The sequence below is a fragment of the Dicentrarchus labrax genome, unplaced genomic scaffold, assembly GCF_905237075.1.
Source record: "Dicentrarchus labrax unplaced genomic scaffold, dlabrax2021, whole genome shotgun sequence".
Taxonomy (NCBI): domain Eukaryota; kingdom Metazoa; phylum Chordata; class Actinopteri; family Moronidae; genus Dicentrarchus; species Dicentrarchus labrax.
In genome coordinates, this window is record NW_026136720.1 from 15,317,953 (window position 1) to 15,333,183 (window position 15,231).

A 15,231-nucleotide genomic window follows, 5' to 3' on the forward strand; every position below is an offset into this window, starting at 1 on the left:
ACAGTGTTATTGCATATGGATTCACAATACTGTGAACTCCAGCATAGTTTAACAATAACAGGTTTCAAGATTAGTCATGCTGTTTACACCAAATTCCTACCCTTCATATGTTGTTTCTTAAAAATAACATCAGACATGTTTCGCCTCTTTTTAGGTGGCAAGAGAGAAAATTAGTCAGCTTCAACGTTTGTTGTGTTCTGGTTTCAGAATGATAAAGACAATAATTAGATAGAAAATAGGATGTAGGCTCTACGGGATCATGTTTTCCTAAAATTTTTAGCCATTATATTACATCAGTTGGCTTGAAAATAGTTGCAAAATAGCATAAAAAACCTCTACTGTAGTTTAGACAAAAAAGGCACATGACACCAGCACTATGACACACATTTTAAATGACTAAACATTCATTTAAAAGGCATTACATGAGGCCAAAAGTTTCCTCTTTTATTCAGTAATATAAAATATTATAATGCAAAACATTCTTGTGCCTGATTTACAAAGGACACCATCAGATTCGGTCTGCAGTAATGACATTCATCGCAATATAAGGCAACATTGTAACACACAATCAGTACTGTATGTGCAGTAGCAGTATAAATTATGCTTAGGCTTTCAATATAAACACTCACATACATCTCACAAATATAGAGATCCAACAGTAAGCTATCAGTGCATTCTTAAAATAGAATAAGAATAATCTCATGAAAGACGTGGTCAGTAAAATCAGTTACTGTACACTTGTTGTGTCCTAGAAAAATTAGTCCGTCTTCAAAGTCCATTTCAACGATGAGAATCCAGCACTGAACATTTGACTGCAAACAATAAAAAAGAGTGAGAGCCCTCCGTCTGAACTCTTCCGAGAGATGATTATTAATGGCTTTGAAGGTGACTCAACACTGATAGTCTGGACACTTCAATGCACAACACTGGGTTTGTGTCCTCAGGGAAAAGTGTAACATTAAAGTGTCTGAATGCTGTCACACATTGAATGAACTGTAAGAAATAAAAGCAAGGATTGGTTAGTTGCAGCGTCTGTATTAAGAAAACTGTTGAGCAAAATTGTATTTTTCCGGGCCGCCACGCCAGTCTAATCGCATATTATTTGAGACTCACCTGAGTTCCTCTTTTAGTCTGTTGAGTTTATCAAAGAGTCTGTCATTCTTGACCTGCATGGGAGCACTCGGTACAAACCAGGCTGCAACAAACTTGCATATGACAACAACGTGCTGCAAGCGGAGAGGAAAATGTTAGGAATGTAATCTCCCTTTTTTAATCTGTGAAAATATGGTTTCACTAAACACTTCCAGGTTCTGTTACAGCCAAGTTGACTGTACTGTAAATGTATATGTGATAGTTCAAGAAATCAATATAAGAAAATGTGTTTAGTAGGTTAGGTTTCTTGTTTGTTTCATGGTTAAGACTAACCTCAAACAGGATGACAAATGCAAAGCGCACAGCTAGAATTAGCCAGAACTGTGGGGTTAAACTGTAGTCCTCGTTGCTCCTGTAGTCTTTATAGCTGTGAAGAGAAACAGAAAAGAGATGTTATCAACCTCAGTTGTCTTTTAAATATAAACACAGTGGATGTTTGTGGTTACCAGCTGCAGCCATTTTTTTTAGAAGAATCTTACTGAACTACTGTAAGTTATTTATATCTCACTTTGCCTGAGGTTACACGGTCCTTACAGGAGTGGTAACAGTGCAATACTACCAGAATAATAACAGAACATCTTAGTGTAGTGCAAAATGCTGAACAGTTATTAACTAGTGGTGAACAGTATGAGGTACTTTCGACTCAAATGATATGTTTTGACTTTGGTTTCTCCTAACCTAAATGTCAGAGTCATACCAGTTAAATAACTCTTCAGCTGTAGAAGACAAATAAATAAGATTAAAAGAGAACAAACCTGCAGTAAGAGACATTCAAGCCACTCGGAGTGACCATCTGTTTGGGTGAGAACTCATTGAATATGTTCTCATCACTCATTCGTGCAATGGAGAGAGAGTTGTTGACGTAGCCAACCATGCAGCTTGAAAAATAGAAGATTTTTTTTTAAGAGTGAGTGTTGCACACAACATGACAGACTGTACATATTTTCTAGAAGAATGCATATTCTCACTCAATATCTGCTGCTGTGCCGTTGGCACATGGGCCGTAGCGGTAGCGGTACACCAATCGAGGGATGAAGTCTGAGGAGACGCCAATGACCAGCCCATTTGCAATGACGGCTAAGACACCAATAGCCTCCAGTACGTCTATCCACACACCTGAATAAAAGGAAACACTGATGTGAGGATAATCTGACTTATAGTGTGATATTATTAACAGGCAAACAACATTTCACTGCCGAGAAAGAGTTGACATCTTAATTCTTTGTTCAAATGTGACCCTCACCGATATCGTTGGTTTTCTTGGGAACCAGTCTGCGCTCCAGAGTGACCATTTTAATGGCGTCCAAGCGTATCTCAATGACATTATTAATGAGGGCTAGCAGAGGGGCAAGAGGAAATGCTGCCACAAATATGGTGGTAAAGCTGAACTGGATCACTAACGAGAGAGCAAAGAAGAACAGTATTTGTCAAATGCAGTTCAGTATTTGTGTAGCGTCTTTTTGTTTTAACAGCATTCAGTTCATACCCATCTCCAGAAACTCATTGAACAGGCTAAAGGAGTCGACATCGTTGAGACGGTAGTTGCTGAGCCAGTCTCGAAGCTTGCAGTTGTCACACAGTTCAGCTCCATGTCTGGCCTCGGATTCGTCTTTCAGATAGCAGTGGGCGCATTTCCTCTGTAGCTTCTGGGTCCGTCTTCTCTTCACCCACCTGCAGAACCAGCTGATGCAAATAAGAAGCAGAGACCCGCCGTAAGTAAAGTGGATTATACGGTGCACATGATCAGTATATAATTGAAAATCTGATTTATACATACGGGCCTGTGAACTCAAAGACATTGCTGATGGTTTGCTTGAGTACCATTATGATCGCCATTTGGATGAACAGGTCTGTGAGACACCCGCTAGGATGACACTGCACAGGAGAGAGTGAAACGTTTGGAGCAATCAGACACAATTTTCAAATAAACAGTTAAACATCAAGTCTTTTTGCACTGTATGCCCAAAAAAAACAGTTTTCGTATCGGCATTGATGTCACTGTCGATATGTGCCAATATGAAAACTGTTTTTTTTCCCCTGGTGTATTGCAGGCCTATTGGCCTATTGCAGATTATCACTAATATGATGATAATCTGCAAAAGGCCAATATCGGCTGACCGATAAATACTCACCTCCTCCAGCCTCCACTTCCCTGCAATTCGGACATAACCGCCAGGATGGCCATTTATCCTGTCATATATGTTACAAAAACAGTCACATTAGGACACTGTACATTAATAAGTAAGGATGATGAGTTCCTTTCATTTGGACATTCATTTAAGCTCCTTGGTGGTTGAAATTGTGTTAATAAGCACAAGAGTTTACTAGTTCATAGTAGTTCATACCTGCCAAGAAAAAAGGCTACGTAGAAGAGGGACGAGAAATAAGTGAAGAACTGGAAGGTGAACATCTTGACTGTGAAACTCTTCTCTGTGGTGGCAAACGATCTGGTTTTCTCTGGAAAAAACAGACTTCATGTCAGTGTTCATGTAGTTCACTATCTGGTCCATGGATGGCACAATTTCACACAAGTTTTATATCTTTTATATTACTATCTCTATTTACATTTAATTTATCTGAACAATTGCATATTGATGCGCACATTGTTAAAGTATAACAAGTGTGTGAGAGTTCATCTATAAAGTTATTGTTTATTTTTCACAGGCAGTTTTTAGAAACACATTACAGCTGAGCACGATTGGCTCGCCGCACAACACAACAACAGGATGGCAGGAAAAGCACAGGTGTAATCAATAACCTCATTAATGGTTATTAATTACACCTTCTGCTTCTTCTGCTATGACAAGTCTAATGTCTGTGCTGAAAAAAGGTCACAAATAAGTCCAAGGCAAAAGTATACCATGCAGCACCTCCAACAAACTGAATGTAAAGGGGCTCATCATTGGGTCACATGCTTTTTGGTTTGTGACCCTTTAAATTTAAGAAAATTCTACTCATAGACTCGTCACTTGTTGCAGCATTATGTGTAGTCCAAAGCGCAATGTTCCCTTTTCAGATTGTTTTATTTGGGTTGTTTTTTAGAGGCCCATGGCGCTAAAACATTCCAGATTTCTTTACATTAAAAGAGCAAAAATGTTCCCCCATTAGTTCTAACCCCCAGGTTGGGAATCTGCTCTACATGACATGGCCATGCTCAAGTTCAGACTTCACTTTCCCTATAGCTGCCTTCAGTGAGTTTCCCTCCTCTGGATATCAGCTAAATTGTCACATTGCTTTAAAACTTCCCCTCATTACCCCATTCAGTGTATATTGTGGCCCAGTTCCAATGTCCACCCTGAGGCCACTAAACTGTTGTTTGTTCATTAACAGGCCTTCATATAATAAAGACACCGCTGCTCTGTATATGTTATCTTGATTCATTATTTTATCACTTGATGTTATTATTATTATATTATTTTTAATATTTTATTTTATTTTATTCTTTTATCGTCTTTTTGGTCTTACTTTTATATAGATCTATCTCAGTTTTATTATGTTTTTTAACTTTGAGTTGTGTTGTTTTATCTTGGAGTTGTCTTGCTTTTAACTACACCGTACAGCACCTTGAAGTTTTTGGGTTTCCCCCTGCTATTGTTTTTAACATGAGTTAAAAGACAAGAGCACTGACACCTTCCTGCTGCTGGTTACCTGTCTGTTATCTGTTATCACTTGCGTTCCTGCTTCCACCAGTATTTGGATTTGTTTGCCTGTTTTCACTGACCATCACACCAACAACTACAAACCTGTTTCTAATCCTGAAGCGCATTGCATTCAATCTTAAAAGGAGGATGTGTTAAAGCTACCATTTATTTCTGCTGGAAGGAGGAGCGGGATATTAGTATACCAGCATCATAGTGGCATAAATAGGATTACATACAGGTATAGGCACAGTAAACTTACCTATTTCACAGAGCTTCATGGCTACAATCCTGTTGATCTGCAAAAACAAAGACAGAGTCACAGAGGATATTACTATATTATTATTATTACTAAAAAGAAACAAAGATGGAAATTTAAAAACCTGCATACCCGTGTCATGACAGTGATGATGAGATAATGGAGGACGGCTCCCAGCATCATTGCCCCACTGTTGGAGTGGTCGCTCAGGAACTCCCATGATCCCTGGGCCAAGAGCACAGCTGCAATCACCCTGAACACCACCAAGGCATGTGTCAGGCCAATGATCACCAATATCTGTGGAAACACAAAAACACTTGTTTGTGTAACAATCTTGTGAAGGCCTCCATTAACTACATCTTTTTTGCAGCACTTAATTCTTATTTTAACTAGTGTACATGCCTAAACATTAACATTACCAGCTTTAGTCATTTAAATACTATATGTGAACAGTATAAAAATGACACTCACCATAGCTGTGACACAGATTAAAACCAGAGTGCTGCGCAGATAGGAGTGCTTGTATTGTTTTGGTTCACAGTTGGCATTGTTCACAATCTCCAGGATCAGTTCTTCCTACAGTTCAACACAATAGAAAAAAACCCACACACATTCCAATGAACACTGACCTGGTACACATTACTGAAATTATAATAATAATAATAATAATAATAATAATGATAATTATAATTTTAAAAATTGTATGAAACTGATCAAACCTCCTCCTCACACCAGTCAGACACTTTCCATTCGCACACAAAGGAAGCCCGATGCCTCTTCCAGAACTCCAAAAACAGTGTTGCTGTGAAGATTATATGAGTTCATAAAGTCTACTGGAACAACAACATGAGGACTGAACAAGTTTTGGAAACACACATCCATTGTGCTTTTAATAACTTTTAATAACCACACATATTTGCTTTCAGTTATGGCATACTGGCACAGGGCCCACCACCAAAAACTATTGTGGTGAAACTACTTAGACACACCTTTACACAGATGGGGGAAGTATTGAAGTCTTGGGGAGTAAGGCAACTTTGGATATAGTTTGTACTAGGCTTAGATCATAAAAGGCTTTAGTTAAAAACAGAAATTAGAAAAAAAAAAACATTTGGCAGCAAACTCAGAAAATGATCTCTTCTTCTGTGGTAAAGTGCTACTTTGATGGTAAATCTGAGCTCCAGCCATTGTTGACTTGTTTTCAAATGGTGAATGCAAAATTATAGGGTATTTTTAACCTGTGCTGTAGGGGGACTTTCATTTAACATTATCAGTGTTCCACTTTCCTCTCCTTGATGCACTCTTCTTCTTCTTCCTTTATATCACCCCCCCTCACAAGCTTACTTCCCATATACACACGTAATCACTTCTTTCTCTGACTGCAGTGGCTGTTCATGTTAAATGTACTCTTCCCTCTGATGTGCTAATAAAGTAAACAGTAATAATCATCTTGAGTGAATCCCTATTTTTTTAGTATGCATTTGATATGAGAAACGGTCTGATGATGGACTGTAAACATGTAAAAATCTACAAAAACACGGAGGTATTAAAAGCAGAAAAGCTGAATAAGGCAGTAAAATAACGTTTATATGTTCTTATAGATAACTGCTTGACCACCCCCGTGGCCAGATGGCCAGGACGAGTAGGTTCTCTCAGTGATGTGGCATCTCCTTGGCAGTGCATGTCTCAGCGAATATAAAAAAACATCCAGTTGGATAAAATAAATCTGATAAAAGACTTCTTTGTCGTTGTCCTGTATAGCCAAAAACATTTGGATGAAAAAACAACAGCACTGGAGAAGAGTCACCCTGGTTTTCAATTATTTTTTTATTAAATGTGCTTGTTGCAAGGGCTTTAATGGCTGTGAAGCATAAATGCATATGCAGGTAGTATGACTGTGATAAATCACACTAATCTATATTAAACAGGGATATGAATGTTAAATAAATAAATAATTATTTCTATCAACACAAGAATAGTTATGTCCAATAGCTGCAAAAAAACTCACCCCACACTGCCATGAACATGGCAAAGAGCACTGTGCCGTTATTATCGAACAGCAGGCTCACCTGTAGGCAGACGAGACCAGCTGTGAGCACAAACAGACAATAAGCAAACAATAAGCTGTCTACTGTAAAAGCACTGATGTACCTTGGCATATGTGCAGGTGTCGGAGAGCTGCCACACTTTGCACTTATTGTCGCAAAGTGGACACATGACGGTGTCAGCCTCACAAACCTCCTTTCTACAACACAATAAGCATTTATTGCAGTGTGAATGCTCAGTTATGACACAGATAGTGTGAAGTTGTGGAGAAACTTACATGAGGGGTGAGCTGTTGAAGAAGGCAAGGCCATAAAGGAAGACTATGACCCCAATGAGAGCGGGTGGGATGAGCAGATATGTGTACCAGCCCAACCACAGGTAATACAAGGCCACCTTCTCCCCAAAGTAGTTCCTGCCATTAGAACACACACACACACACACACACACACACACACACACACACAAAGGGAGTATATATATATCAAATCAACCAATTTCATATTGATTACTATATAATATATAGACATACAATATGTCTATGTTTATAATATATTGTACACATGATGTACAACACATGCAGTTTAAGCGATGTGTTAAAGCATTGTATGTGTACTAAAGCATCATTTGCTAAATGTATATTATATAAGTAGAATATTGACTTATATGTGTTTGAGCCTCCTGATATCTAAAAAACAACAAGTACTCGGCTGATTTTGACAAAACAAAGTGTGATGATCTTGTTACTATTGTTTGCTGATAGGCTTAACGTGGGAGCTGAAATGTTATTTCACTGCTAACAGGAATTCACAAGAATCTTGGAAACATAATTCATGTTTGCATTGTGTGCTGCAGTTTGGATTCAAGTGAATCTAAAGATAAAGACTCTAATCTGTACCAGCAGTAATTATTGTACATCATGTTGTGTTTTATATTCTATTTACTTTATTATATGTGTTTATTTTATTCCATCAACAACCATATTATTTTATGTAGTCAGGATCTGTTTGCTAAAGAGAACATTGCTTTGTTATTGTTGTCTGAATTAATGAATTCAAACCCTTCATTTATCTGGAGTGATTGGTTGTTTATTTAAAGTTATTATTGACAGGTGACCAAAGGAAGAAAAACAACCATCATTTTAAATAATGACTCCACACAATGGCTGCATCGTGGTGGGGGCGTGACTTGATTGATGTTGTTTTGCTAATACTTGAACCTTTTCACAGTAGGATGACATGGAAAACAATAATGCTGTGATAACTGCAACTGTAAAGAGCAGAGTAATGAATAGGCTGTTGTGTTGGAGTCCAAACCTGACAGCAGTTATGGGTTGCCCTTGGAGACAGGCTGTCCATCGTGCCCAGCTCTTCTTCAGCTCTTTCTGTTTCTTTTTCTGAAAGCAGAAGCACAAAAAAAAAAAATCAAAGGAAAATCAGCTACGTGAAGAAGAGCTTCCTACATATTGGTTAACACAGCACACAGTCCAACTGAAAACAGAAGCTTATAATGTAAAAATATAAATTACTGGCCATTTTAACTGATTTTAAAAGCATATAAAGCCTACAGTACACTATTAAATAAACATCCAACATTAATGCTGTCTAAATTGGAGATGTATTTACATTTGAATTTCATTGACATTCAATTTTGTGGAAACAAACTCCCACGGTGTTATTAGGTAAACAGAAGAACACATATGCACAAAATGATATGTGCACATATGCATCGATGTATGCTCACACACATGCCCACTTACTGCCAGCATCGAATGACTCACTACGTTAATGTGACTTGCATAGCGTCTCTGCGAACAAATACTTCTTTGGCATCAGTGCATTGTTTTGTAAGGGCACTGCCATGTTTCACTTCATAATTTAAGAAGCTCTAAAAAAAAAGGGGAAAGACTGTGGCCACCTTGTGAAGAGAGATATTAGTGTCACTATCTTAAGCATGATAATGTGTGGATAATGTTTCCTTTCTCTATTTACACAGTCTTTCAATTAAGTGTTTAAAGTCCTGGTAGTAACACAATTAGGACAAAGACAGGGTTATACTGTGTGTTAGAATTTTTTACCTCATGCAAGCAGAACTTTGCCTCAAAAACCTTCATCTTCATAAGATCCCGCAAACTCTCTATGGGAAGAACAACAGGTGAGTAGAATAACACGAAAGATTAAGTGTCCGGTTACCTGAGCAGGATTAGTATTGTAAATACATGAACTCTTTCTCACCTCCTGAACGGATTGGAGTGTGATTCAAAATGAAGTGGACGATCCTTATCCTGAAACGAGGACACATTTTACTCATAAAGCTGAACTTGCAGCAAAAGCTTTCACGCTTTAATTATTCAATCAAATATTTATGGAGCCTCTGAAAATGTGCCTTTTAGAGAAGAACAACTGTTCTTAGTGATCATTAGGATATCACATTAATACAATTCAATTCAGTTCAATTTTATTTGTATAGCGCCATTATTATTATAACATTATTTACAGAGAGCTAACAGTTCCCACCACGAGCCAAACAAACAAACAAACACACAGAGTAGGATTTCATCTCCATATTACATAGAAAAATATAATTGTACTGTCTAACTGTGCAGGCTTTGGAGATTGTTCACATGAGATCTTACAAATAGCATCAATAATTATTTTAAGGTCCAGTGTGTAGGATTTAGTGGCCTCTAGCTGTGATGTTCCAGATTGCAACCAACTGAACACTGCTCACGATATGGGAATGAGAACGGGTTGTGAAATGTGTAGGAGAAAGTACAGTGGCCACGAAACTCACAAAGAACATGAAAGGCCTAATCTACAGCCAGTGTTTGGTTTGTCCATACTTTAGAAACAAGTCGGACTCCACCAAGCGACCTGCTGATAAAAACCGCTCATTCTAAGGTAACAAAAACACAACAATTCCTATATTCATGGTGATCATACACTAATGGAAACATACCTGTGAATATTATATTCCATTTCTGCCAATAGATCCTCCTAATTGATACACACTGGACCTTGTCAAAAATAGCTACGGCATCATGTTTTACCTTGTGCTGAGCGGTACAACGTTCTGATCCGAGCTCCAGTTACAAGCGTCGGACACCTTGAGGAGATACCTGTACTTCTCAAATATTTCTTTGGGGGCTTGAATCCCATAGAAGACGAGATCATCATCAATGATTTTCTAGTAGAAGTATATAAAGATGAGATAAATGAGTGAATCAGGACCTTTGCAACACAAGTTCATTCAAGACTATTTAAGAAAAGAAAGAGTAAAGACATTCTTTATTTAGGTCCACACTTACTGTGACTTTTATGTTCTTTTTTTTCAGTTCTTCAATGTATTCTGTTTGCTTCTTGAAAGCCTCTCTCTCCTGGTTTTCAATAGTTTTGGCAACCAGGATGTAGTCGTACGATAGTGGAGTCTGCTGTGTGTCAAAAATGACTAAATCAGACTTTCAGACATTATATGGACCAATCTTAATCTGTGATTTAAACTGACCAGTTAGCATGGTGATAGACCGATTATTTGGCATTTTGAGATTATCACCATCGGCCGATGTCTGAGCTCACAAGGCCAATAGACAAAAGCAGGCAGCCTTGTCAGTGTGGTTGCTGTGGAACGATGTTTTTTTTTTTTTACGGTTTGTGAGTTTTGGCCCTGTACTATAACTCTTATGCATCCTGCAACATATGCATGGATTTCCAATATAACAGAATAAAATTATACATGATTTTTCTTCTTTGCTTTAATATCGACATTATATATCGGCCATCAGCAGTCTTGCTCTCTAAATATCGGCCAGTGAAAAACCAACAAATCGGTCAACCACTATGTTAGCATTTTGTTAAAATGGACCCATTAAATTCTTACCACAGGAGGAAGTGGTGTCTGTTCATTGCCATTCTCTCTCACCACTCCCATTAATTCCAATAATTCAATGCTGGGCTAAACAAGAAAATATTGACAAATGATGTCAGTCAAGAAGTCATACACACAATTAAATTTACACATCACGAGTGAGTTTTTATAGAGATATAAGCGAGAGTAATAGATAATGATTATACTATAAGAGGATAATCTGCTTTCATCATTCCACTGATATGTAATAACAAGCTTGTGAAAATCAAAAGAAACGTCATTATCTACAAAAGAATCCTGTTTAACTGTGACGTGGGGGGAGTGTGCCAGTGAATACCTCTGAGCTGACAGAAACCTGTGGAGATGAACTGTCAGTCAGGAGTGTTAATATAACCTGATTGAACAGCATTGCATGTAGATGTGCTCATACCAATCCATGCTATTCACTCACAGAGCAGTCTACACACATTACATGCAGAGCAAAACAGTGAAGGTGTGGCATTCTTGGAAATACAAGTGAGATGATACCAAGGGCAATACATATATCCCATTCAACCCTAATTCAGATTAAAGCATTATCATGCAGTGTAAGGGTGGGTCTGCTACAGCACTGGACTGAGTTTCTGTTGGGAGTCTGCAGGGTTGGCATTCATGTTACAGACAACAGCAGGCCTATATGGCAACATAACAGAAGCTTGAAGTAGCTGGCCTCAGATCAGCTCCATTATGTATCGATACAATTTCTGTGTTAGTATGTATGAATAAGGTCACCTACCTGTCTCTTGTGGCCGGGCATGATGAGGAGGAGTTGAATGCAGATGCGACTTACCGGATTTAAAAAAATAAATAAAAGCCTCAGTCACAGTCAATGAATGCCTGTGTGCCCACTGCCTGTGCCTCGCTCACCGATCAGCCCGACTATAAAAATGACATGAGGACTCATGAGCAGGCAGTAGGCAACTTCCGTACTTCCTCCAGGAACAAACGTGTTGTTGTATTAGGTGCTCAGGAATGTAAAAAAAAGCGACTCTACCTGTTGCTGGTGTCACAGCATTAGTATTTGTAGCCTCCACTTTTTTTTTTTTTGTTCAGTTGAATCAGTGCAGCGATGTGGTTATCAAAACATAAAAAAACAAACAAACAGCCTCTACTGTGTGTGTCAGTATCTGCAGACAGATAAAGACTATGTCGGTGGTGCTTGTCAGGTGCAGTGGAATGAATGACGACGCTGAAGTTGGCTTCCGATTCGCCAGCCTCCGATTCGGCACTTAAGGGGAAAGTTAAGGGGAAATTAACTTATTGTGCAGTGCGACTGTTTGTCCACTGATTGTCTGTTTTTTTGGTGATACTTCTTGATGTGAAAACGTTTTAGACATTTTAGGTAAGACATCAGCTTTTCCATCTGGACTGGATTGATGTACAGATCCTGAAGATTCATAAAAACACAGTCTCTGATTTGTGAAACCTTTATTCTATTTGTGAAAATGCAATAAAGACTCATTTCACACTTTTTTCAGCACATAGACCACTTTGGACAAGGTCCAGATCCAAAACCACTGTACCTAGACCTCTCAAATCTTTTTACACGGTGAAGTTGTTGAAAAGGCACAGAGTCAGTAAAAAAGTCAGCAATTTTCGTTCTTTTAAGTTTTTATGGCCTCACCTCTGTTTTTGTAACGTTGCGTCTAGGTGCCTCTTTGTTTTCTGCTTCTCTGCTTTCCTTTGCAGGTTCCAGGTCGTGGGTCGTCATCTTAATATTTTTAAACTATGGACAATCGGGTAGGGTCAGTATCATGTCTGTAGGTAGTTGGTCAGGTGATGAGGAAAGGGAGGAACACAAAGAGGACAACTGGTGGCAGGGAGAACAAGAACAGGGTCTGAAATGATGGCAGATGTTAGTAAAGCCAACAAACAATTTTTATCAATCAGGTATTCATAATTGTGATAATTACTGTAATTGTATTGTTCAAATGATAAATAATAGCACTAATAGCAAAAGTGATTCTTACACAGGCAACAATAAAGGCTATGGAAGAGGTCTGCAAACTGATGGTGACGGAAGCTGTGGCAAAAGTGGACCATGGCCAGATGGAGGAAAGGTAATTGCAAATCATGACTTTTATAGGATGTTTCCCAATTGAGCAATCGAATCGAGATTTGAGTGAAATCTCCCCTTTAGCATTTTCACAAATAAAATAAAAGTTTCACAGATACAATCGTAGGTGTCAGGCAAAGCTGGTGTCTTACCTAAAATGTCTAAAACGTTTTCACATCAAGAAGTGTCACAAAAAACAGACAATCAGTGGACAAACAGTCGCCCTGCACAATAAGTTAATTTCCCCTTAACTTTCCCCTTAAGTGCCGAATCGGAGGCTGGCGAATCGGAAGCCAACTTCAGCGTCGTGGACTGGCTTATATTTTCTGTTGCCTCCTCCTCACTGATGCATAATAACACACACCCACCGCTAGATGGAAGCAGACGCATTGGCTTTAACAGCCTGTTAATCACTGATACTGACTTGGCTGTGACTGAGTCATCCTACACACATCAGTCAGCACTGACTGTGACATTTGTTGTTTGTTTTGTTTTTTTAAAGAAATAATACATCAACACTTTACCACTTTGAGTCATGAAATTACAATTTTATAGCATTTCGAGGTCCTTAATGGAAAAGGCTGAACAGGTTCATTATTATTCACAGTAGAATAGGATGTTAAGTCTTGAGTTAACAACCTAACATGAAAATAAAGAAAATAAAGACGGTTTATTGTCAATATTAAAACCTAGATTCATCATAAATATCGGGTTGATCAGTAGTTTGTTCTTTGGAGGCATTAAGCTACCATTAGTTTTAACAAATAACTGCAACTAACTTACCACAAGATAAATGAATACATGTAGTCTATCTGATAGGCCTACATGTTGAACATTAACTCACCTTATTAGATGTTCAGTGGTGGAAACTTTATCGAATAGCCTATAGCCAACAAATGCTCATTTATTCCTCAAGATCACTCAGCGTTACTTTAGCTTTAAGTTGAACTGTTTCAGCAGTTTCACTTCCACAATCCACATTTACAGGAAATACTGAAGCAAATGTCATAAAACAATAATACAGATCAAATAATGAAAGGTAGAAGACGTTTATCCACTGTAATGTTGAGAATCATTACAGGTTTACTGTTAAAGCTTTTGAAGGGAGGCTACTTGTACTTTACTAAAGAGTTCCCATTTTGTAGACTACATTTGACAAAGAAAAGGAAATATTGTACCTTTTTACTCCACTACTTTATCTGAGCTATAGTTGCTTTTATAATATAGGCTATTATAGTATTAAACTATTATATTACATTCTAAATGTATATGTAATGAATATGATGCAGTGTGACAGATTAAACTACCCACCAGTATGTAAAAATATTAAAGTAGGCTAATAGAAATAAAGGTTTATTCTACATAATGAGTACTTTGACTTTTAATAACCTATTTTAAGCATATTTTACTGATGAAATCTGAAATACAGGACTGTTACTTTAATGTGGCTGCATATTTTATACATTAGTATCTGTTTAAACCTCCTAATACTTGAGCTTTTCTTTGGTGTGCATTTTTCATTTCTCCAAGCTATTTGGGATTAATAAACATAAATACCAAGCATTGTCTTTGAACAATTAGTATACCTTTCACCTCATATGAGGACAACAGGACTTTATTTACTATAAAACTTTGTCCCCAGATGAGGAGGCAGGGTTGCAGGAGGTTAAATTATATTGACACCTAGTATGAGACTTTCTCCTCTGCCTAGTTCATTTTTTCAAATATATAAATATATCTTACATGTGTTCCCATTGCACAGTCCTGTGGACCTATTTCGGTCTCCCACCCTTTCTCTTTGACAGTCAGTAAAGAAAACTAACATGTCAAACGGGTGGGCATCCGTGCCTTGTTATTAAAGATAATTTTTTACTATAAGTCTTGGAAACCTTGGAGGGCAGTGCACACCCAAGAACACCCACATGTCAAGGAGGAGAGGCTGAGGAAAAAGCGGTCGGGTAAATAAGCGGCTGTATTTCTGTTCCCGGGCACACCCCACAGAGGAGGATGACATAATTACACCAGTACAGGACCGTGTAAACCACTTGAAAGGCGACAGAGGGGGGCCACTGCTACTAAATTTGACCGACGTAGAAGTACAGAGTAGAGAGGTGACTGGGAGGAGCAGGGAAGCTGCTGATAGACCCTTTCCTGAACTCCCTGTTATAGAGGAAACAGAT

The 15,231-nt window shown here is 38.2% G+C and overlaps 1 protein-coding gene across 6 annotated transcripts; it reads right to left on the reverse strand.

Annotated features, from left to right (window-relative positions):
* Positions 1-423: 423 nt before the first annotated feature.
* LOC127352373 (anoctamin-9) lies at positions 424-14,017 on the reverse strand. 6 transcript variants are annotated; one of them, XM_051380690.1, is made up of 25 exons: positions 13,896-14,017; positions 12,620-12,833; positions 10,969-11,043; positions 10,400-10,519; positions 10,142-10,278; positions 9,327-9,376; positions 9,170-9,228; positions 8,409-8,488; positions 7,373-7,507; positions 7,201-7,294; positions 7,058-7,118; positions 5,769-5,851; positions 5,521-5,625; positions 5,182-5,346; positions 5,053-5,089; positions 3,498-3,609; positions 3,285-3,342; positions 2,930-3,027; positions 2,639-2,835; positions 2,396-2,548; positions 2,121-2,268; positions 1,908-2,030; positions 1,426-1,519; positions 1,114-1,226; positions 424-993 (listed from the first exon to the last, which is right to left on the reverse strand). In XM_051380690.1, exons 2-25 carry the CDS (start codon positions 12,704-12,706, stop codon positions 978-980), a joined length of 2,400 nt encoding a protein of 799 aa, XP_051236650.1. In that variant the 5' UTR covers positions 12,707-12,833; positions 13,896-14,017; the 3' UTR covers positions 424-977. The 6 variants fall into 6 exon arrangements, with proteins under 6 accessions (XP_051236650.1, XP_051236648.1, XP_051236653.1 ...); XM_051380688.1 differs by having other exon boundaries at positions 10,400-10,522; XM_051380693.1 differs by lacking the exon at positions 12,620-12,833 and adding an exon at positions 11,732-11,874 and having other exon boundaries at positions 10,400-10,522; positions 13,896-13,966.
* Between the last annotated feature and the right edge of the window lie 1,214 nt (positions 14,018-15,231).

What these genes read in the sequence shown, in the direction of transcription:
- LOC127352373 (XM_051380688.1), bottom strand. Translation starts at nt 12,706, where the DNA reads ATGACGACCCACGACCTGGAACCTGCAAAGGAAAGCAGAGAAGCAGAA. An exon ending in TTCAACAGCTCACCCCTCAT is followed by an intron (nt 7,295 to 7,372) that starts GTAAGTTTCTCC and finishes ATTGTGTTGTAG; the next exon opens with AAAGGAGGTTTGTGAGGCTG. An exon ending in GGCACAGCAGCAGATATTGA is followed by an intron (nt 2,031 to 2,120) that starts GTGAGAATATGC and finishes CTATTTTTCAAG; the next exon opens with CTGCATGGTTGGCTACGTCA.